Raw genomic sequence first — 23,405 nt, forward strand, 5'->3', positions numbered from 1 at the left:
GATGCAATAGCTGGAAGCTGGATGGGAAGCAGAGTAATCAAGACTCCAACTGGCACTCCAGTATGGGATGCTGGTGTTGCAAACAGTGACTTAAACCACTGTGCCACAATGCCAGCCCCATAATGCATCTTTCCATATCAATCTAATACAACTACCACATATTCAATATTCCCAGTGGGTTTGGAGGAGGAAGAATCTTATCAAATAGAGCTAAAATTTTTATTTTAAAATCTGTGAATGCTAAAGGAGATTGATGGTGAACTTTGAAAAATAAATATCATTTAAGTGACCAAAGATAAAGAAGAATAGCATTTCAAAAGAGAAGGAATTTTCTTTAAGAAAACATATGGGACAAACTGAGCAGCATACAGCAAGTTACCCAGTCTGATGGGAGTAGGGTTTAATATGGGGTATAGTGAGACTAGAGATGAGTATGAGAAATAAAGACAAATATGTTGGATGGAACAAATGATAGAGAACTTTGAACATTATATAAAGCTGAAATTATGTACTAGAAGGTTTTGTCTGACAACAATGAATGGGTAAAATGGAGAGAGAAAATAATTGAAGATAAACTGGATGCTAGGTAATGTCAGGCCTACACCATGCAACTAGATATAAAAGAGGTATAAGAAATACCAAGACTTGATAAACCTTTGGATCTGGAACAAAAGCTCCCTTATTGTGCCAATGTTCAAGCAGTAGGAAATGATGGAAACATTGATCGAAGCCATATAGTTGGTTTAGGAAGCTGGTTTAGGAAGATGAAAGCATCATTAAAAAAAAAAAAAGTTCTATAGACACTCGGGAATATAGTTCTAGAGAATACAAGACACAGAATGTAATAACTGACCTAAAATTTTAAGGTATAGGAAAAGACAGACTCATCAATGAGTGAATGTGAAGATGGACCAGGGGCTAAAAATAACCTAGGGTGAAAATGCCACTGAGGACTTGAGAATGGGAAAAGAAAGAAAAAAAGATAGAGGCATAGAAAGAGATACTGGTGGGAGCATTAATATGGAAACAAAAGCATAAGAAAATTTCAAGAAAGTCGATGTGATTCTGATTTTCTAATATAACAGACAACGTGGTTTGGGCTTAACGAAAAGAAAACCATTGGTCATCTGTGAGCGAGCCTTGCATGTTCTGAACATGGCTGCAGAACAGCTAGACAAAAGGAGTAGAAAAGAAAAAACAGCAGAAAATACAGACTCAGTACACATGAATATTACAATTGCATAGTCATCTTTATGCCATGTATATTACAAGTCTTTGAAGTCTTTATCTCTTGAGTTTCATAATGAATTACCACTAATTCGCTGACATGAAAACCTACAAATCTGTCATTTCCCAGTCCTAGAGACCAGAGGTCTAATACGGGTTTCATTGAGTCAAACTAAAGGTGTCAGCAGGGCTGCTTCTTGAGGTTTTTGGGGAGAATCCATTTCCTTGCCTTTCCCACCTGAAATCCTTAGTTCATGCTCTTCTTTTTGCATTTTCAAAACCAGCCGCACTGACTTTTCCTATCTCTTTGACCTTGAAACTCCTGCCAGCCTCCTAGTGAAAAGAACTCCTAAGAGTACATTGGGACTACCCAGGGAATCCAAGATCAAATCTCATTTCAAACTCCTTGATTTAATACCATCTATGAAGTCACTTTTGCTATGTAAGATAACATATTCAGTTTCCAGAAACTAGGATGTGTGCATCTTGGGGAGTGGGGGAGTAGGGGAGTAGGGAGGCATTATTCTGCCAATGCCAAAGTTTTAAGGTAAAGCATCAGGAGAAGTTTTAAATGAACTTCCCTTGACTTAATCCTTATGCATGTTTATCTTTGGGGCAACTAGTATATGTAAGATTGATCTATGAACAAGAAAATGAAAATAACAGTTTTAGTGTAGAGTTTTTACATTACTCTGTTGTTTTGTGCTAAAAAGCCTTGAAGTTACATGTTGAAACTCTTATTATAAGATTCCATTAATGAAAGTTGGTAGCAATAACAATAAGATAGTATTCTGCCAGTAGCAGTATTTTGATGAGTCTATTTTTGATTGAAACTATATTTTATATTAAATAAAAAAACACTCCTGGCAGCATCTTAAACTACTATTGACTTCAATGAATTTTTAATATAAACAGTTCTGTTAAAGAGCCTTCAAGATAAGAATTTCCCTTTGTATACATTTATAATGTGTGTATTTATAACCTAAAAACCTAAAGATATACTTGAATTTCTCAATGTATTAATCTGTAAAGTTTTTCTCTGTAAAAATAGATGTGATTTTAAAAGTGATATAAAAGTTAAGTGTGATTTAAAAGTAAGTGAGATAATATATGTGAAAATGTGATACAGTTGGTGGGCCGTGATAAATAGCTCTTCAATAAATTTTTAGCCTAATCCAAAATATATTCTGTGATATTTGATCACTAATATTGAAACATGTTTCTATAAATACTGCAGATGAATAACATTGTGGATGTTGTATATTAGTAAATTTACCAAATTTTAAATATTTGCTTGCCCTACAAAGTAAAGTAAAATTTTTAACATGAGCATTTAGTTCACTGCTCCATTCATTTAAAATGGCTATTTTGGGGCTGGCGCTGTGGTGTGGTGTGGTATGGCATGGCAGGTAAAGCCGCCGCCCGCAATGCCGGCATCCCATATGGGCGCGGTTTGAATCCTGGCTGTTCTACTTCCAATTCAGCTCTCTGCTATGGCCTAGGAAGGCAGTAGAATATAGAACTCCAGCTGTTGCAGCCATTTGGAGAGTGAACCAGTGGATGAAAGACCTTTCTCTCTCTCTCTCTTTCTCTCTCTCTCTCTGTAACTCTGCCTTTCAAATAAACAGTTTTTTAAAAAATAAAAGAGTAAAATGGCTGTTTTTTCAGATTATTAACCAATCCATCAACTTTTCCCATGTATACACATGGTAACATTGGGACTTTTTAAATTCTATTTAAAGGTGCTAGCCGGCGCCGCGGCTCAATAGGCTAATCCTCTGCCTTGCGGCGCCGGCACACCGGGTTCTAGTCCCGGTCGGGGTGCCGGATTCTGTCCCGGTTGCCCCTCTTCCAGGCCAGCTCTCTGCTCTGGCCCGGGAGTGCAGTGGAGGATGGCCCAAGTCCTTGGGCCCTGCACCCCATGAGAGACCAGGAGAAGCACCTGGCTCCTGCCATCGGATCAGCGCCGTGCGCTGGCAGCAGCGGCCATTGGAGGGTGAACCAACAGCAAAAGGAAGACCTTTCTCTCTCTCTCTCTCTCACTGTCCACTTTGCCTGTCAAAAATAAATAAAGGTGCTAGTAAATTGTGAGGAAAATTCTGTTGATTTCATCATATTCAATATAGTATATTCAGAATTAAGCTGTCCACAAAATAACTGAAGGTAAAGCTAGAAGACAGCAGTTATTGAAGAAGTAAATCACAAAATAGATGTTTTTGATGGTTTGAAATTACCTTCAAGTTGCACCATTTCTAATTTCATCTGTAATTCCATGTTCCTATCTCCTTATTTTGATTAAATAATGTTCCTTTACATTCACTGTCTATTTTCTTTTTGTGAACTTGTCAAATCATCCCTGTCTTGTGTAATTTAATGGACTTTTATGTAGCTCTCTGAGAGACTATCAAACAGTCCGACTGGAAGAATAATTTACCAGGTTCGAGATGAAGGGTCATTATTAACGTTGTCTTGCTACAGTGAATGCATAGGCTCTTGAGTTTGTGCGTGGCAGGATTTTGACCAAATTAACAGAGGTAGATGCTTCTAAAGCAAGAATTACGCCTAATATATCATTGATTACATAAACTTACTTTGATTTACAATTTTTAAAAATGAATGTTTAATGAGATTAGAGAACTATTTTAAAAACTGTTTTTGGGTTTAGAGTTATCTCAACTTTCACACAAGTATTTCTTTGGCTAAAGCCACCATTAGAAGTTGTAATTTTATATGTCCTTAGGTTAATATCTACTGTACAGTCAACATCTGAAATAATTTGCATAGTGAATATTCTACACTATGAAACTAAGTACAGAGGGAGAGCAAACAGAGTGGATTTTCTCAGCTTTGAAGAGAGGTTGATTTTCAAGTGTTTTTCCTCTATTAAAGTACCCCTGACTTGTGTTCAGCAATTATTGGTACTAATGATGTTTATGTGGCTAGAAGGAAATAACACTTTTTCTTATCATTTCAGTGTCCAGGGTCTCTTTTATTACAACAGACAAATCTAATGACTTCTCCTGATTAATCTCAATAACTCTGACTTGAATCATGAAAAATTCCTTTCCAGTCAAAGTGAAATCCTTAATATTTCCAGGAGACTTTATTTTTTCAGAAGTACATGATATGAGGGATGCAAATATGAGAGCATATTAACTTTTAGCTGACGGACAGCTGTACTAGAAAACTAAATGTTTATTGGAGTATATAAGGATATTTTCAAAAGCACATGGAAAATGGAATTAAAAGATAACCATATCTGCCGGCGCCACGGCTCACTAGGCTAATCCTCTGCCTGCAGTGCCGGCACACCGGGTTCTAGTCCCGGTTGGGGCGCTGGATTCTGTCCCGGTTGCCCCTCTTCCAGGCCAGCTCTCTGCTGTGGCCCGGGAGTGCAGTGGAGGATGGCCCAAGTGCTGGGCCCTGCACCCGCATGGGAGACCAGGAGAAGCACCTGGCTCCTGGCTTCGGATCAGCGCGATGCGCCAGCGGCAGCAGCCATTGGAGGGTGAACCCACAGCAAAAGGAAGACCTTTCTCTCTGTCTCTCTCTCTCTCTCACTGTCCAATCTGCTTGTCAAAAAAAATTTAAAAAAATAAAAAATAAAAGATAAGCATATATGGGTGCAGATATTCCTGTGCAGTTAAAATTCCTCTGCAGTTCTTTCATAATATTCATTTTCCATGAACTTTTTGAAGTACTCATATTTATTGATATGTTTTGTTATTTTTATTAAAAGATTTATCTTATTTACTTACTTGAAAGGCAGATAGACATAGAGAAGAGAGAGCAAGATGTTCATCTGCTGTTTCACTCCGCAAATGCACACAACTACCAGGCCTGGGCCAAGATAAAGCCAGGAACCAGGAACTCCATCTGGGTCTTCCAGGGGGGCGGCAGGAACCCAAGTACGTGGCCTTCATCTGCTGCTCACAAGCAGTGAGAAGGAAGCTGGATCGTGAACGCTGGAGTAGCCATGCCTCAAAGCAAGCACTCCATATGGGACACGGGCATCCTGAGCTGCCGCTTAACCCAGTGCACTGTAACTCCTGTCTGTTTCGTTATATGAAACACAGCCTATAAATCTGAAGCCTCATGTCTAGGATTCAACTCTTCCTCTTCGCAGTTCCCCTAGTATTTTCACTGAACTCATCACAGTGTGCTCATTTCTTTATATGCTTTCTTGTGTGTGTTTGTATAATGTCCTGTCTTAGATGCTGGACTTTCTACATTACCCATTCACCTTGAACGTAAAGAAATAACTGCTAGTATTGAGCTCTGGCTAAGTGCCGGATGTGATTCTTTGCTTTTTGTATTAATTCCTTTCATCTTCAAACCAGACAAAATGAGTACCCCTATAATCTTTGTATTTAGGCTAGGAAATAAACATAACAACATAATCAAATCTGACCAGAGTCATAGAGCCTGTCGCCCAACCTGTTTTGATCAATACATAATGCATCTATGTACTGAAGCATCATGTTGTACTCCTGAAATGTATCTAGTGCTTATCCATCCAAAAAAGAAAAAAGAGCCACTGACACATAGCCACCACCCTGCTTTGGGAGACCCTGAGTGAGTGTATTGACCCATGGTTGACTCTCTGGGCACCATGTACTCCTTCTTACTCTTCAGTACCATTATGATTTTATTTGTGTGTTTCTGTTCATATGATTAATGTCTTTCCCTCCCACCATGCCAGAATATTAATGCAACACCTAATATTTGATGGAGCAGAATTAGCAGCTATTATTGATTAAGCAATTGCCACATACAAGGCACTGTATCATATTTTGATAAGCCTCAAAAAGACTCTATGAGATTCTTACTAATTTACTTCATCAAACATGAAAAAACTGAGGGAGAGAAAGGCTAGATGACTTGCCCGAGATTACACAGCTAGTAAATGGTACAGCCAGGATTAAACTCACAGGTCAAGCTCTAGATCAATGCTATAAATGAAAGAACCAATTGAATCATGGAAATCTAGATTGGAGCATCTCAATAGTAACAGGAAGAGATAATTTGACATATCTGAAAGGAAAAATGGAAAAGACAGAAGCAACATTCCAAGCAGAACAACACTGATCAAGTACCATCTAACAGTGTGCCGGCAATATAATAGGTGCTCGATAAATGTAAATGAAGAAATGACTATATTTATTGCTCCTGGATGAAGGCTTTTGTACATGTTTCATTATTAATGCTGTATTTCATTGTTAATGCTGTGTCCTTTTTTCCTTTCTTTCAGTGCCACCGTGGGCCTTAATTGCCATAGCCATAGTTGCAGTTCTCTTAGTCTTGACCTGCTGCTTTTGTATCTGTAAGAAATGTTTGTTCAAAAAGAAAAACAAGAAGAAGGGAAAGGAAAAGGGAGGAAAGAATGCCATTAACATGAAAGACGTGAAAGACTTAGGGAAGACCATGAAAGATCAGGTAATGTACTCATTCCTTATTTCTTCTTGAATTATTTTGTTGAGAATTATTATCTTATGCCTGATCATTAGAGAGACTGACAACATCTGGACATATCTCTGTTGCAGAGATGCTTGGCGATCCTTGCAGTCATTACTCAACACACAGAGTGTCATGGAGACGTTTGGCAGGGTTTTCCAGTCTCCTGAGCACATGGCTAAGAAAAGGGCACCCGTGACCATGGGGCCCAGCTCAAAGGGTCCCGTTTACCAGAATGAAGCCTCACTATTTTGATTCCATCTCTTTGGTCAGTCTTTGCAGTATTCAGAGAGAGAAAAACAGAATGAAGTGTCTCTCTTCAGATCTTGCTTTGTCACTGTTCCTAGTCACTGTTAATCCCTGTTATATCTGTTCATCAAGCTTGATGAAAGCGGCCATGCGGCTCAGTCACTATTTCTCAAGAATAATGAGTTATACAGGGAAAGAGAGAAAAATGCACACATGAGCCAGTCCTAGAAACAGGACCGATCTGAAGACAAGTTCTTATTTTCTCTCTTAGGGACAATTAGAGCTATAATGCTGGTGACAGAAATGCTTCTGGCTAGGTTATCTTCTCAAGTCTGAGGTCCTTTATGTCACAGTCTATTTTGAACTAAATTAACTGAAGAATTTAGTTCAAGATAAAGTTTCCTAATAATAATAACTACTAAATGCCTGTTTATTTATTAAAATAGATAAAATATTTCTAAAGCCATTTAGTTCATGTGAAATTATAGATGTAGAGATTTTCATATGAAAAACAGTTTTTTATCAATGGTTCCCCTTGAATAATTCTGAAGCTCTACTTGTTCCCAAATAACAATATACACAGGTAATTTTAGAAATTCCTCTAATACTGTGAGTTGAATTCTTATATACGTGAATCTCCTTAAGAACAATTTAATCAAGTGTTATGATAGGCATCTTGAGTATGAGGGTACTTCAAAAACTTCATGAAAAACATGGCAGCCAGGATGCCATGTGGGATACTCACAGTTCACATCAGAGAGCCTGGGTTTGAGTCCCAGCCTGGCTCAGACTATCTGTTCTTGCTAATACAGCAGCAGATGATGGCTAATGGCAGCAGATGATGGCTCAAGTAGTTGAGTCCCTGCCACCCTTGTGTGAGACCCAGAATGAAACAGTAGATAGAAGCATGCTCGCTCGCTCTCTCTTCCCAGCTACCTGCTCTTTCTTAAAGATTTATTTATTTATCTGAAAGGCAGAGTTAGAGAGAGAGAGGGGAGACTGAGAGATCTTCCATCTGCTGGTTCACTCCCCAAATGGCCACAACGGCCTGGACGGGGACAGGAGCTCCATCTGGGTCTCCTATGTAGGTGGCAGGAGCCCTAATATGTGGGCCATCCTCCACTGCTTTCCCAGGAGCATTAGCAGGGAGCTGGATAGGAAGTAGGGCAGCTAGAACCCAAACTGTCACTTATATGAGACTCTGCCATCACAGATGGCAGCTTAACCCACTGCACCACAATGCAGCCCCCTCTGCCTCTCAAATACGAGATGGATTGGGAGAAAGATGTTCATTTTGGTACAAAAAATTTTTTAAATTTCTGCATAGCGATTTTTTTTATAGGTGCTTTTTCCATAAACTTTTGGAAGACTCCTTATATGTATTGATATTAAAGATGTTTGTAATAAATACATTTATCTTTTCCTTCCAGTTCCATTAACTTTTTGAAGTACTCTCATGTTTGCAGTTTTGTAACTATAGACTCACAACTTGAACCCCCTTCCCAGTTTGGGTACTGAATGTCTTCTTAAAGACACTGTAGTATCTGTTGACACCAGTTTGACAAAGGCTCTCTGTACTTTGTTCTGACTCCCTAAACTTTGCATTCAGGATTTGGGACGGATGCAGTACCTGTGCCTGTGCTCAGAGAGCTTTGGTCTGAGCTTAGGGTAACATGGCTGCAATTTTCCTGAGAGATTCTAATCACCGTCACAAGAGCCCATGTACCAGTGTTCACCTGCAGATGTCTAATAAGGATTTTTTCCCTTCTATTAATTTTTAAATAGAAACCGAAAGTTTAAAATCCTGTCTTGCTTTATCTGAACATCTTCCATAGAAAATAGGCCTTGGTAAAGGGTTCTTTACACAAGTTTTTGGGAGATTAAGTATGGAAAAAACCTCCTACATGGACAGAGACTTGCTAGTATGTATGGTACTTTTAGCTGAACCACAAAAATAAATAATTTGAAAATACAATACTTACATTTTCATAATTACCAAAAAATTCATATTTGGTTTCTTTGTATCCTAGAATGAACAATTAGAGTCCTGAATACTAAATGATAACTATAGCATTTCTTGCTATGACAAGAAATCTGTATTTTTACTTATGTAATTTGTTTTGTATGATGTAATATTGTAACTTGTAACATAGTGGTGGTATTTATTACCCCTGTTATGACCTGGATAAATGACCAAGATCTCAATTAAAGAGAACTGGTGGTTAATTTTTCATTGATCACCTATTTCCTTGGGTGAGCCTCGTTGGGCAATGCTAAGAAACAAGTGATAGTTTATAATAATCTGTTATTACAAAGAATTTGGAACTTTCTACCATTCAGCAAAGGAGATTTTCATAGTTTTAAGTAAATCAATGAGTCTATGTAAAGGACTTTATCCTAGGTCTTATGTTTAAATTATGTACAATTAAATGCACAGGATGGAATTTGGACGGTAAAAATAGAGCCTGAAACATCTATATAACAATAGCTTCTACTACATTTGCAGTCACACAAAAGTATCTAAAAATAGTTTGTATCCATTTGTGAAGAGGAAGGCTAAAGAAGCAAAATAGAATGTGTAGATTTTAAGAGGATTATCAGATCATCCAAATTCAAAAGTACATACAAATTAAAATTTATAGTTTGATGGTCAAAATATTGTGAACACAATATGGAACTTGAGAAAGACAAAAACGATATTTATGCCTGTCTCTTTAAAACAGGACAGATGTGTAAGGCATTTTAGATGTGATTTCTTAAGATACATAGACTCTAGGGCCATGAGAAAGGTTTTGCTGTTTCAATCCATATCAAGGTCACAAAAATTCAAGTTCATGGCTGCATGTCTTTATAGTAAGGTCTTATACTCAAGAAAAAATTTTAAAATATTCCTCAATGAGTATAAAAAGCAACTGTCCTGAAGATATTTAAGGTGTATATAGGTTCTGTTTTATGCCCTAGAACTTGGTAACACGAGAATGCAGAGGGATGGCATTAACTGTAAATCAAAGGTCTGGAAAGGTCATTTCTCCATGGTTTTCACTAATGTGTGTGGATATCTTAATTTTTACCTCTTCCTTCTATGTCCTCCTTATCTGTGTTGTGTCTCATGACTGTTCGGGACTGTCCCTTGCGGTAGGTCTCCTCTGCTACCTAGACTTCCCTAGTCTACGCTCAGATACATTTAGTGGCCTGCCAGCTGGGGCTCCACAGCTGAGGGTATACCATTCTGACACACATCAAGAGGCTGAACTAAATTGATTCTTTTTAAGATCTGATATTCTTATTTTAAATGTTGCTAACATCAGTTAAATATCACGGTATTAGAAAGCTCAAGTTTTAAACTAATGGACACAGAAGGAAAAATCTAATCCCTTGTGTTAACATTTTAGTGGGCCTCACCAAATGGCATGTGAGCAATGTAACTTAGAATGAACAAATGCTCCTTCTACTGGTTGTGAACTGAGCGCTGTTGGAATGTCAAAGCAAACCATAAGCATCTGCACTAAAGCTGTGAAATTTAAAATAAGGTCTGATGTTCCCGACACAGCTTTTTCCACTGCAATTTATCAAACCTCAGAACTGCTGGATTTACAAGATTTTTCTTCCCAATTTTCTTCCATGGGGGAAAAAATATTGCTCTCGAGATATTATAATAGCTACTGATTTAATAGGTCTGAATTTAATGTGAATAGTACAGAAAATGTCTTGCTTAAGCTCAGCCTTTGGGACAGGAATAGACTTAATCACTTCAGTGATGAACAGTGGCACTGAGAAATTATCAAAAATTTAGCCTTATTTCATGCAGAATAATTGCAGAGAGAGTCCTGCACCTTCTATTCGGGCTGAAACCACTTAGGGAGAAGGAGATTTAATATCTCAGCTATTTCAAATTGCACTGGGCTGAAACATGATATATAAATTATCAGTTCTGAAAGAGACTTTTGAAAAGACACTTTAATCCATAATTTTTATTATGATGATAGAGTAACATGCAGATTCTTCAGACAGAAGTACACATTATATGGTTTGCTATCATTTCAAATAATTAAATCTTAGAGGGAGGTGAATTACCTATGTGGCAATTTTCTAAGCACATCCTCTATGACGATATTAAGGACTTGGACACAGCTAAAATTTTGAAGCGGCGTTGGGTTTTCACTGCCTAAAGTTTACTAATGAAACTCAGTAGACTTTTCTTGACTCTATACTAGCTCATACTGCCTTTATTGACCTACCCTCCTGTCAATTTAAAAGAGTAATATAAATTGGTAAATAGTTATATTGTTTCCTCCTTTTGGCTGTCAGTAAATCAACATTTTAATGTTCAAGGAATCATCCAAGTATAAACTAAACAGTGTGTAGCTAACTAAACTTGCAAAGACCTTCACACAGAGGTAAATATAATAGTAATTTTCAGCTTCCCAAACTCAATGTAGGTGCCCAAGAAATTTCAAGACGCACAAAAAGGGAGGCCTCTGTGACAATGGCTCAACTCTGCTATCCGGTCTTCTCACTCAATGAGTTCTGTTAATCTGTGATGCATCCAAGTCTTGATATGTTAGGACTGGATTGGGAGTTACTTGAGTGGAGCCAAACTGGAAAATGTTGTGACTTCAGGGACTGCAGGTGCCCCTGTGAAGCATTGCTGGGGTCCCCGGGTCAGCAAGCTGAGCGACCAGACTTTCTTCTGAGAATGACGAATGCAGCAAAAAGACCACGTAGTCTGGGGATGGCGTTTGCAAGGTGCTATAGCTACAGTCTGATGACTCCCCTAGCTATGTGAAGCCTGGTTACACTTGCATTTGCATTCTCTAAGAATGCCCAGATTGCAGTTGAGAGCTGACCACAGTCAAAATCCTCTACTTTGTCTGATACACAAGTATATTGCACTCCACTGCTTGTATGCCTTACCTTGATTTCTGAGAGATTCTACAGTAAACACATACATACATACACACAAAAAGCAATGAAAATTTCATATCCAAACACTAGAAGACAATGTCTGCTATATGAGGCAACAACCACAAAGACTGAGATCATTAAAAAAAAAAAAAAAAAAAAGAACCTCTACAAGGTGACAAGAAAAAGGTAAACAACACGCAGAAAAAAAATTAGCAAAGGACACATAGTCCCCCAAAAGAAAAAATAAAAATAGTTAAAACAAAGGTTTCTAAATTTTTCAACACCACTTATAGTCAGGGAAATGCAGTATTTTATGATTTTTAAGTTTAAATCTTGACCAGTAGATAGATTTCAAATTCATCATTCTAATTATTTAAAGCAATCAGAAGGCACATCTGTAGAAACAAAGCTTCAAATATTTATAACCTTTGATATTTTTAGCAAAACTTTTGCATGTTAGGGAAATGTGTCTATTTTCATGTTCAAAAGAGGAGCATTTGAACATATTTTATGAGATAATGAGCTTTCTAGTATTTCAATTTCTATTACACTTAAGTCTTAGTCATAAAGAATATTCAGTTGATCAGACTGAGTTTTGAGAGTCCAATACTATGATTTTTGTCCAGTGCAAAATGGGTTTCTAATGCCAATTTGTTTTTGACAAAATTGCACACATAACTCATCCTTTGATATCAAATAGACTCTTAAATCAATTTAATTCAGCCTAGCTTCTTGTGGAGCTGTGATGAAAATGAGATGGTAAACATCACCTGGAAGTGGGGTAAACTCTCTTTAACATGCATTTGCTGGGAGCATGTGTTCTCCTGTTTTTCCTAAACCATTAGAAATATATTTGTGAAACATAGGAAATTGCAATCTTCTGAGGGGCTCACTCGCTGAACTATTTTTTTTTCATAGGTGATAATGCAGCCAAAATCCATGCATTTCATATAAATTACTCCACTGCATGTAGCAATGATGTTTTACATGACGCTGAGTATCTCTTTAAACTACAAGAATGTGAAACCAGGCCTGGTTTTCAGCATGTTTATCACACATACCTCTGAAAGAAGCAGTTTTAGCAGAGCCAAATATAATACCAAGTTGACATTTTCTTTGCAACAGTTTTACATGTTTTGCTTGCAATATTCTGAGGGGCTTCTTCCATTGCTTCCATGTTGCTTGCTGATGGGGGGAAATTCCGTGCACAAATGGAATTTAAAAAAAATACATAAGCAGCAAATGTGAATGTGTGTCAGACAAACAGATTCCCAGCATCTTATTGCTTGCTTCTGACAGCTTGGAAGTATATTTATAGGCCCAGTTTAATTCAGATTGCAATGAAAATTCACTTGAATTCACATACAATCCATTTTTGCTCATAGGCCCTCAAGGATGATGATGCTGAAACCGGATTGACCGATGGGGAAGAAAAAGAAGAACCCAAAGAAGAGGAGAAATTGGGAAAGCTTCAATATTCACTGGATTATGATTTCCAGAACAACCAGGTCTGAAGGGGAAAATGTCTTCTAATTCCATTACATTTTCTGAAATTACTAAGTAGAATTTGAAGCAAGATACTTCTTAAAACATTTCGTTTGCTGCAAGAGGAAAATGCAATTATCAAAGCTATTGATGAAATAATTTCTAAGTACAGGCAGTCCCCTACTTGCTAATTTAACTTCGGGTAATTAGAATTCACAGTATTCAACCGATTACATCTACTTCTGGCACTTAGAGCAGGCAGGCGGAATACAAATGAGCATGAAGCAGTCCATCCACCCTCAGAGCTCCAGCAGCCTGGGCCCCACAGGTCTCAGCCTGAACTGAAGAGCCATTTGTTAGGCTTTATGGATTCAGATCCAAACAGGGCTAGGGATATCTGAGTTGGGTCACCATCCACGCCCAGCTTTTGAAAGATCATCTAACAGCTTGATAAGGCAAACAAGATTTCCCATAAATTTTGAAGGTAGGACCGCCTTAAGTGACATCATGATACTAGCTAAAACTATAAATGCTAATGAGAGCAATTCTACGAAAGCAGAAAGGCCAACAACCTGATTTCTATCCTGCAAATATTGCTCCAAGTGAAAAGAAGCTAAAAAGATAACAGGCATTCCTTCCTACTGCAATTTCTCAGAAAAGTGGTGATGTGTCAAATAGATAAATGATAATTTTGGCTACCTTTTATTGATCGCCTATTGGCTGAAAAATAACTGTTAAAAATCGCCCTACATTCAAAGACCTTCCAGGATCCATGACTCTAAGATATCTCTTTACTTTCTTAATTAATAGGGAAATGTAAAAGGTATATAAGAATTAGTGGAACTGTTTGAAAACCAGGTTCTTAAAAATCTTTAGGACATGAGTGGTATACAGATATATGCTCTACTATCAAAAACAAGTTTCTTTGACCCGCTTCTTTATAGCCCAGGCTAGTTATCGTAATACATTCTAGAAAGCTGCATGTTGCTTCCTCGGTGTAAGTTTATAAGTAGGAATTCATGTGGGTGTATATATAAATATCCTTTATACATAATTAAAAATGGCATTTGAGGACATTTCTATCACTTCTATCAAAGATTGAGCATTGGAACGTGGTTAGGCACAAAATCTATTCATATATTCTAGGAAAGGTCAAAATCAACTTACATTATCTTAATATATAACATGTTTTCCAGAAATTTAACTTTATATATACATGTAATTTTTTTCTATTTTATTCCCACTTCATATTTTCCAGTAGAAATCTAGTGGTATCTCATCCTGATTAGTCATAATTCTGAAACTTCTAAGTTGGCTTTAGTCACTACCAGCATCATTTCGTAGAGTAGTAGCAATTTTAAGAAAATTGCACTGAATTATTTTTTACTCTAACATAACTGATAATTGCACTAAATTTTTTTACTCTAACATGACTAATAATTGCACTGAATTATTTTTTACTCTAACAAAAGTATAATAATACCCTCATTATTCCTTCTTCAGCAAACATTAAATCTAAAAAGACATTCTGTTCTAAGCATCTAGAAGATTTTGCCCGATGATTTTTTTTAAATATTATGCATTGGTCTTTACAAATCCTCTGGTGGCTAATTTGTTTTATAGGATGATTCCTAAGAAGCAAAGAAGATAAAGTCTGAGGAACTTTGTAGATAAAACTACAGCCAAACATGCCTATTTTTGCTTACCAAAAGATAACCCTGAAATACTCTAATTAAGAAACTTCATGGATAGAAATGTGAAATGTATGTTAGGCAAAAAGCAGCGGGAGATGGGAAGAAGGCATTCTATCCTTTATTAACCATCCAAGATTCTCTAAAATATAAACGATTGGGTTTTAAAGAGTTTTAGCTATCTCTAGTGTTTTCCCTGCTCAGAAGCAAAATTGCCAGTAAAAATTGAGAATGAGGAAATAGAATTTTTGCTATTCACATTGCTACATAAAGGCAAATACCAAATACAAATTTAGCAAACCAAGAGACAGACTGTTTGCTTTACTAATCATGTCTTTATAATCTGATGCCTCTTTTAGCTATCCTTGGACCATCTGTCTGTGTGTTGCATAGCTACAATCCAGCACTCAGTGCTGTTTTATGATACCACAAAAAAGATATTACAGTTGTAACATGGAAACAATATCATCAGTCAGGGTATTGATCCAGCTTAAAAATTCAGCCAGCTCTCCAAAATGCACTTAAGAATATGGTAGGTCAGTTTTATTAAAAAAAAAAAAAAAAAAAAAAAAAAAAACCAGGTGTGAGTGACTTGAAGAAGGTGAATAGTTTTCATATTCTATTGCCTAGAAAGACTCTAGATCAAATTTTCAGGCTCTACTGTGAAAACACGTGGTGTGACTGCATTTGCTGAATAGTATGTACCTAGAATAATAGTAAGAGTCTACTCTTTGTTTCCCGAATAAGCCTAAGCCCGTCAGTTGACACAAAATCTCTGATGGCATGGTATCCAAAACATTCTACTCACACGATTTAAAAAAAATTAATAATGCCATAATATTCTAATATATCAAAAGTGGCTTAAAACTGAATTGTTGAGAAAATAGTCTTAAAGCAATGCAGAGATTCTGTTATATTTGGAAAAAAATCCAAAAAATACCTACATTGCACTAAAAGAAAACTCACTTTCCTGTCTAAGGGGCTGAAATTATATTTCTTTGGCTGTGTGTCCTATTACTTAAACAAAGGAGTTAATGGGTAATAATTTTATAGCAAGTTAAAAGCATAGCTAATGTATGAATAAAGATCAAATGTGATGGAAACTTGAAGGTCTTAAATTTTAATCTCAAAATGCTACATTATTTCTAATGAATTTCTACTAGCTGATGTGAGGCTTTGGTAAAGGATAAAAATATCCTACTTCACAATTATAGACTTGGTGATTGTTTAATGATTTATTTCTATGTAGAAATCATGCCCTGGAAAGAAAAAACAATGCATGAGAGCTTTTAGCAACTGGAAGCTTATTTGATTGCAACTCTTCTGGAAATATGAATTCCCTATCTAACTGTAATCAGTAACCTTTTAAAAACCTCTTTTGTGCTTAAACAGGCTTCCTAGAGCCTGCATCTGTCATAATTGGGTTTCTGAAGTCTGTATAGCACTCTTCATTTGCTTTCTGTGTTCAGATTCATAAGAGAATAAAAGTTTATTAGAAGCAAAGAGGAACAGGGAGAAATCACAATATGGAGCATTAGGGGCAAATCAATTTTCTCTAAAGCGTGTACCACTGTCTGAGCATGCTGTCTTCTCTTGTCCGTTTCAGCTGCTGGTAGGGATCATCCAGGCTGCCGAACTGCCCGCCTTAGACATGGGGGGTACTTCTGACCCCTACGTCAAAGTGTTTCTGCTGCCCGATAAAAAGAAGAAGTTTGAGACAAAGGTCCACCGGAAAACTCTTAACCCTGTCTTCAATGAGCAGTTTACTTTCAAGGTAATTTTTTTTCGATTATTTAAAAGGCTGATCACACCCTGACAAATATGTGGACATTGCACATGAACACCTTCTCTGGGACTCAAATGATTCTATTCAGAATATTTTATATTTAGTCTAATGATGACTCTATATTGCCTTTCACTGTAAGCAAAATGGGATTAAGCTCTGTTATTGTGGAATGGAGTACAGACTGGAATGTGACTAAGGTGTCACAGTCACATCTGGAAAGTAGGGTCTGCATCAAGTGTGCCGATAGGTTTAGACACTCCCCCCTCTAAATTAATTCCAAAAAAGTTACAATCATTATTTTGCTGAGTTTCAAAGGTCCTAAATTCAATTGCAGAATAAAGTAAGCTCTGTTCCAGTGCTCAAATGGTAGACATTTCTTCATCTACAAAGGCCAGTCCAAGCACTCTAAAACTATTCTTCTTAACATCAATATTTCTCTACTCTTTCCTCATGTTCATCATCTTGTTGAAACAGTTCATTTTGCAAGTAATAACAAGGAGGAATTCTGGCTATGTAATAACCAATCAGGAAAACATGACCTGCAGGCCTGCTCTTGGCTTGAAGTCTTCATAAAAAAGATTCTTTGATGCAAATCTTTAAAAAGTAAGACTTCTTGAATGTACTACTTTGGATAATACATTTCTTAAAAATGAAATGCCTGAGAATATACCAGTAGGTTGACTCGAAATCACCCCTTCAGGCAGGTGTTTTGACCCACCCCGTATCAGAGTACTGGCTCAAGTCCAACCACGCCACTTCTGACCTAGCTCCCTGCTAAGGCACCCTGGCTCACGTGACATCCATATGGGAGACCTGGGCAGAGTTTTTGGCTTCAGCCTGCCCAGCCCATTTAGAGATTGTACCACTGGATGGAAGATTGCTCTTGCTCTGTGTCTCTCTCTGCCTTTCAAGTAGATGAAAATAAATAAGCAGTAAAAAAGTTTTTCACCCAGGCATAGCAGTAGCATATGTCTCAGGCTTTGAAATGAATTTAAAATGAATGACAGCATGAGTCATTTTCTCAAGCCTTGTATTCAGTTTCATAAAGGGGCTCTGTCCCTATGCTATTCTGTTTTGTTTTGTTTTCAAGAAAAAAGTCACTAATATATTCTCAGCAATCCTATTTTAAATATCTAATTCTTCCAAACCCACACAGTTAATTTAGAGTACTGGTGAAAACACTATAGAAACATTCAGCTTATAAAGAGCCAACAACTGTGAGATAACACAAAACATGAAAATTTCTATTTGGTCTCAATTTGTCAGAAATGTCTAACCAGAATTTAAGAAGTCGAATATAAAGTTATTAGAAATAATGTTAGGGAAACTTTGAGTCACCTTTATTTCTTCTTTTTAATATTTATTAACGTATGTGAGAGGTAGACTTACAGAGAGAGACAGGGAGACACAGAGAGAAAGGCTTTCCATCTGCTGCTTCACTCTCCAAATGGCCGCAACAGCCAGAGCTGGCCGATCCCAAGCAAGGAATCAGGAGCTTCTTCCAGGTCTCCCACATGGGTACAGGGGCCCAAGGACGTGGGCCATCTTCTACTGCTTTCCCAGGCCATCAGCAGAGAGCTGGACTGGAAGTACAGCAGCAGAGACTCAGACCTGTGCCCATGTGGGATGCCAGCACTGCAGGCAGAGGCTTAACCTACTATGCCACAGTGCCAAAACCACCTTTGTTTCTTTGAAATAATGCATTGCTGTGAATGCGTGAGTCTAAGAATGCAATTATTGAAACTGAACTTGTCTATAAACTTTTACTATGTTCCATTTTATTTTGGGAAAGTTGATCAAACCATAATGAAATCCAAAGTAAAATGTTTTTTGAAGCACTTAAGAAATATGCCAGTTTTTTAGAGAACTGGTAAATTTTTGCAGTAAACATTGTAGATGATGGTTCTTGAATTGCCAAGAGACAACCTAGGAATGAAAACCTCAGAGAGTTTAAAGAGGATTAGCTTCAAAATTTAGAGCCACTTCAGAAGAACTCAACATGCCCCAAATTAAATTCATCTTCTGTTCCCACAACAAAAACTACTGCTGAAGGACCTAATGATCATTCAACAACAAACAGTTCCCAAGTGCCTACGTGCTAGGTGTTTTATGTTTATTCATCCATCTTCACAATGGTCCCATGAAGTAGGTACCATTACCCACATTTGAGAAGTGAGGAGGCCGATTTCTGTTCACTTGTTTCCAGGCCCTTCAGTGGAAAACTGGGAGGCTTAACTCCAGGTCTCTCTAACTTCAAGCCCAGATTTCTATTGTTGCTGTTTCTGTACAGTCATCGAAAAATCTGGAGAGATTTCAAAAATACGATGAAACCTTCAAGGGTTTATCCATGCACACTCTATTTTGCATTTCTTCCTTTGAAATTCCCTTCTACAAGTTTTCATTTTGAAATTCTCCTAAAATGGAAGAAAATATTATGCCTTGCTTTTAAGTACAGTTTTTTAAAAAAATCAGATTCCTAAGGTTTTTATTTTGTCATTATTTATTTAAGAAAACTACAATTTCTTGTACATTCATGGCCAAATAGTCTTCTTCTTCCCTTCTTAATCTACAGGAGTTGAGAAATGTTTGCCAAGACATAAAACCACCAGTTGCCCTGATAAAGTAATAGGAAGTATATGAAAAATGATCACATCTTTAATACAAGTCTAAACAGTTTCTTCATTAGGCTTTTTTATCCAGTTGCTGAAGTGTAGATTACTTGGATTGCACTGCTTTCACTGAATATTAAAAATGTCACTAGTGAACTCCCAACCCATAGCATCTGTCCCAGATACATTGAACAGCTGGAGATGCCTTCAGTGCCTGGCCCTTTGCCACCGTTCATCCTAAAGGGTGTCAGACCTAAGAATTACCTCAGGATCCATGTTATAATGCATCTCAGATATTCAGAACATCAATTTTCTTGTCAGCTCCTGCCAATCAGTAAATTATTTTGGGGAGCAGCTGAGGCATCGTATGAATTTCATTTACATCTTCTCAGACTCCTAGCATACCTCTTAATAAATTGCTGCTCCATTAGGCTGTGGTATTCAAACAGCTTGAAAGAGTTAATGCAACTTTTGCAACAAGTCATCTGCCCCTGCAAGTTACCACCCGACCATAAAACTTAGAATGCAACAACAAATATTCTACAGGAAAAACTTACACAGCCAAAGCACCCGGCTTGTTTATTCTTTAACGATCGTCAAGTGTTTAGAGCATAACTAATAATAGAACTCATTAATAATAATACTAAGAACTTCTAAAATTTGAGGGATAAGGTGGTATTAAGTCACCATGTCAAGTTCCTGCTCTTTCCCGAGTAATGTATGTCTTAAGTAGAAATCCAAAGATTGAATGTAAGAAAAAAAAAAAAGACATGCAATTATCCTTGTTTTGTTTATCCAGCATAAATATTAAACAGCCTAAGTAAGTAATGGATTATAAACATTTCTGTGACCAGACATTTTATCTCATCTCTTCCTATTTAGGTACCCTACTCAGAACTGGGTGGCAAAACCCTGGTGATGGCTGTGTATGATTTTGATCGTTTCTCCAAGCATGACATCATCGGGGAGTTTAAAGTCCCCATGAACACAGTGGATTTTGGTCACGTAACTGAGGAATGGCGCGATCTGCAAAGTGCTGAGAAGGAAGAGGTAAGACAATGATTAGAATTTCCACTAGGACAAGCCATATTCGTCAGTTGCTGCTCGCATAATAACCTATGGAGAGATGCTCTTTACAAAGGGCTTCTAGCTGTTGACAGCTGGCAAAATAGGGTCAGGGGATTGCATGACCTCGTTAAAAAGTTTACAGGTCTTCTGGGTGTTATTTGAAAGCAAAGAGAATGATTCATGTCCAGGGTTTATAGACATCTCTCTGGACAAACACATACACACAGTTTCTAAAAGCTTACCAAGTGCCACACACATACACATTGTTTACAAGGACAGTGAAAATCATCTTATTCTTCCTACTATCCACAATAATTTAGTATTTTCAACATGGGTTGTATAGCTATTATGCAGCAATCAAATGGCCCTTTTCCCATGGTTATTCCAGTGTGCTGCAGACAGTTCATTGTTTCTGCAGAAGACACCAGAGCATGATGAGTGAAGCATCAAACATAATTCACAGGGGCTGATATTAAATCCATTTTTTTTAATGAGTCACATTTTTTTTTTTTTTTTTTTTTTTTTTTTGACAGGCAGAGTGGACAGTGAGAGAGAGAGACAGAGAGAGAAAGGTCTTCCTTTGCCGCTGGTTCACCCTCCAATGGCCGCCGCTGCAGCCGGCGCACCGCGCTGATCCTGGCAGGAGCCAGGAGCCAGGTGCTTTTTCCTGGTCTCCCATGGGGTGCAGGGCCCAAGCACCTGGGCCATCCTCCACTGCACTCCCTGGCCATAGCAGAGAGCTGGCCTGGAAGAGGGGCAACCGGGACAGAATCCGGCGCCCCAACCGGGACTAGAACCCGGTGTGCCGGCGCCGCAAGGTGGAGGATTAGCCTATTGAGCCACGGCGCCGGCTCTAATGAGTCACATTTTTATAGTACTCTTCACATTGTTTTTCCCTGATTTTAATAGTTTAGTGCAGTCTCTTTTTCCTTTGTGTGCATGCTTTAAAAAGAGAAGTTCAATATCCTTAGTGCATTTAAGCTACATAATAATCAATTCTATTTGATTATGCTATGCCTGCCTGGCACTGGCATTTTTCTGTGTGAATGTCTCAGCAGGCCGATACCAGAAAAGCAAACAACTGTTAGCTTTTGCAAATTCCTAAAGCAACTTTCTTTCCAGCCACTTTTTGTGTTCTGACATGTAGCTCTGATTACCCAGAGGACTGCAACCAGCCTCATTTATTTGTGATCCCTAGGATTCTGTAAGTTTTGGCCACTTTGGGGCCACTAGGGAGATGAAGAGTGGTCCAAGCCTTCAGAGAAATTCAACCAAGCCCATTATCTGCAAATCCTTTCAGGCTAAGGTTTTCTGTGACCAGTCTGAAGTGACTCACTTTATGCTCCTTCTATGCTGAAATAAGCATGTAGAACAGAGTTGTTGATTGCTGTGCTTAAAATGGATTTTATTTGTGCTCTAAAATTATTTGGTTATAAAAAAGGATAAAAGGAAGTAGAACTACTTGAGGGAAGCTCTGCCTTCTTTACAGAAGGAAATATATGTAGATCTTATCCAAATCCAAAGAGCTATGTCAAAATTCACCCTGTTAGATGGTGCCCTACTGTGGCTATTCAAAAATAACCAAGTACAATACTGTATGGTTTTATTCTGGACTGTTTATAAATAGTTCACCCCTATAGCCGAAGTAATGTGACATTAAAGCCAACATCCATACGACAGGAAACACTCAATGGTTCTAATTATTTTTAAAAGTAGTGGAGCATTTTGTTGACATTTTATCATTCACTGAAATGTTTGACTTTCTCCAAACTCCTAATGTCTGTAGGATAAAGTAAGAGGAGAATGTTTACTAATAGGCTTTTGTTAATTGACTGGCTTGTAGTAGGCTTACGGTTTGATATCAGACTATGAGTCTCCTATGCTTCAGGGTACATGGCTCACACTCTGACCTTCAGTGGGATAACTGCTAGGTTGTGTGGGATTCTGAAATCACACTCAGAGTTTCTAAACAGTTACAAAATATGTTAGCCTAAGTTAAGGAAATAAAAGCAGGCTATAATTCTCTGTTTCTTGACACCAGCTGACTCTAATATCTTTATTATCAGTTACTAGATTCCTGGAACCCTTTGTCTCTTTAAGAAAAAAGTGTAGGCACTTGCTTTCATGGTGTTTAGTGTTGTCTCATCTTCCTCTGTAACTACATCTTGGCTTTGTGTATCGCCAGCTAGACTGTTTGCTTGCAAAAGTTCAAACACATAGACCTTTACTAGCTCTGAGACCTTGGGCAAGTCATTACAGCTTTTTCAAACACACTTTTTAAATCTGTAAAGTTGTCTGACATTACCTGCCCCTTATCATACTTACAGATGAAGTAGGATACATGTAAAATGCCTTGTGAAGAGCCTGGTACATGGTGAGCGTTCAGTCAATGAGAGACCCACCCCCACAATTCTTTTGGGTTTTTTTAATACTATTATATATTCACCTATATGTATCTTAGAAGGTCAGAGTTTCAGATTGGGGGGGGGGGGGAGTGTGGAGAGAGAGAATCTTCCATCTGCTGGTTCACTCCCCAAATGGCCAGGCCAAACCTGGAACTTCTTCCAGATCTCCCACGTGGGTGCAGAGACCCAAGCACTTGGGCCATCCTCAGCTGCTTTCCCAGGTGCATTAGAAGGGGAGCAGCCGAGCTGCGAACTAGTACTCATAAAGGATACAGGTGTTGCAGGCAGAGGCTTAACCTACTACATCACAAAATGCCAGCCCCCGAATCTTTGTTCTTGATCAATCCTTTGTGTTTCCTTTCTGCTTTTTATGTTTTCATCCCCTTCTATGATTTATTATTTCACTCTATCCATATCTGTGTCTTTGTTCTTCCTGAATACCTCTGGAAGTTTTAAAAGGGAAATAATTCTACCATTACGCTATTAAAATTCTGGAGACTTTCCTTGTTGGTATATACTGAGGAAC

The 23,405-nt window shown here is 37.9% G+C and overlaps 1 protein-coding gene across 10 annotated transcripts in view; it reads left to right on the forward strand.

Annotated features, from left to right (window-relative positions):
- Positions 1-23,405, forward strand: part of SYT1 (synaptotagmin 1) — a 675,493-nt gene that overhangs the window by 495,162 nt on the left and 156,926 nt on the right. For 9 of the 10 annotated variants that reach the window (XM_051846474.2, XM_051846480.2, XM_051846475.2 and 6 more), the window contains 4 exons: positions 6,479-6,663; positions 13,221-13,343; positions 16,618-16,785; positions 20,289-20,456. In XM_051846474.2, the coding sequence (XP_051702434.1) occupies positions 6,479-6,663; positions 13,221-13,343; positions 16,618-16,785; positions 20,289-20,456 (644 nt within the window). The remainder of the gene's footprint in view (positions 1-6,478; positions 6,664-13,220; positions 13,344-16,617; positions 16,786-20,288; positions 20,457-23,405) is intronic. The other variant, XM_008256841.4, reaches the window with a different exon arrangement.

Source organism: Oryctolagus cuniculus, chromosome 11, assembly GCF_964237555.1.
Source record: "Oryctolagus cuniculus chromosome 11, mOryCun1.1, whole genome shotgun sequence".
Taxonomy (NCBI): Eukaryota; Metazoa; Chordata; class Mammalia; order Lagomorpha; family Leporidae; genus Oryctolagus; species Oryctolagus cuniculus.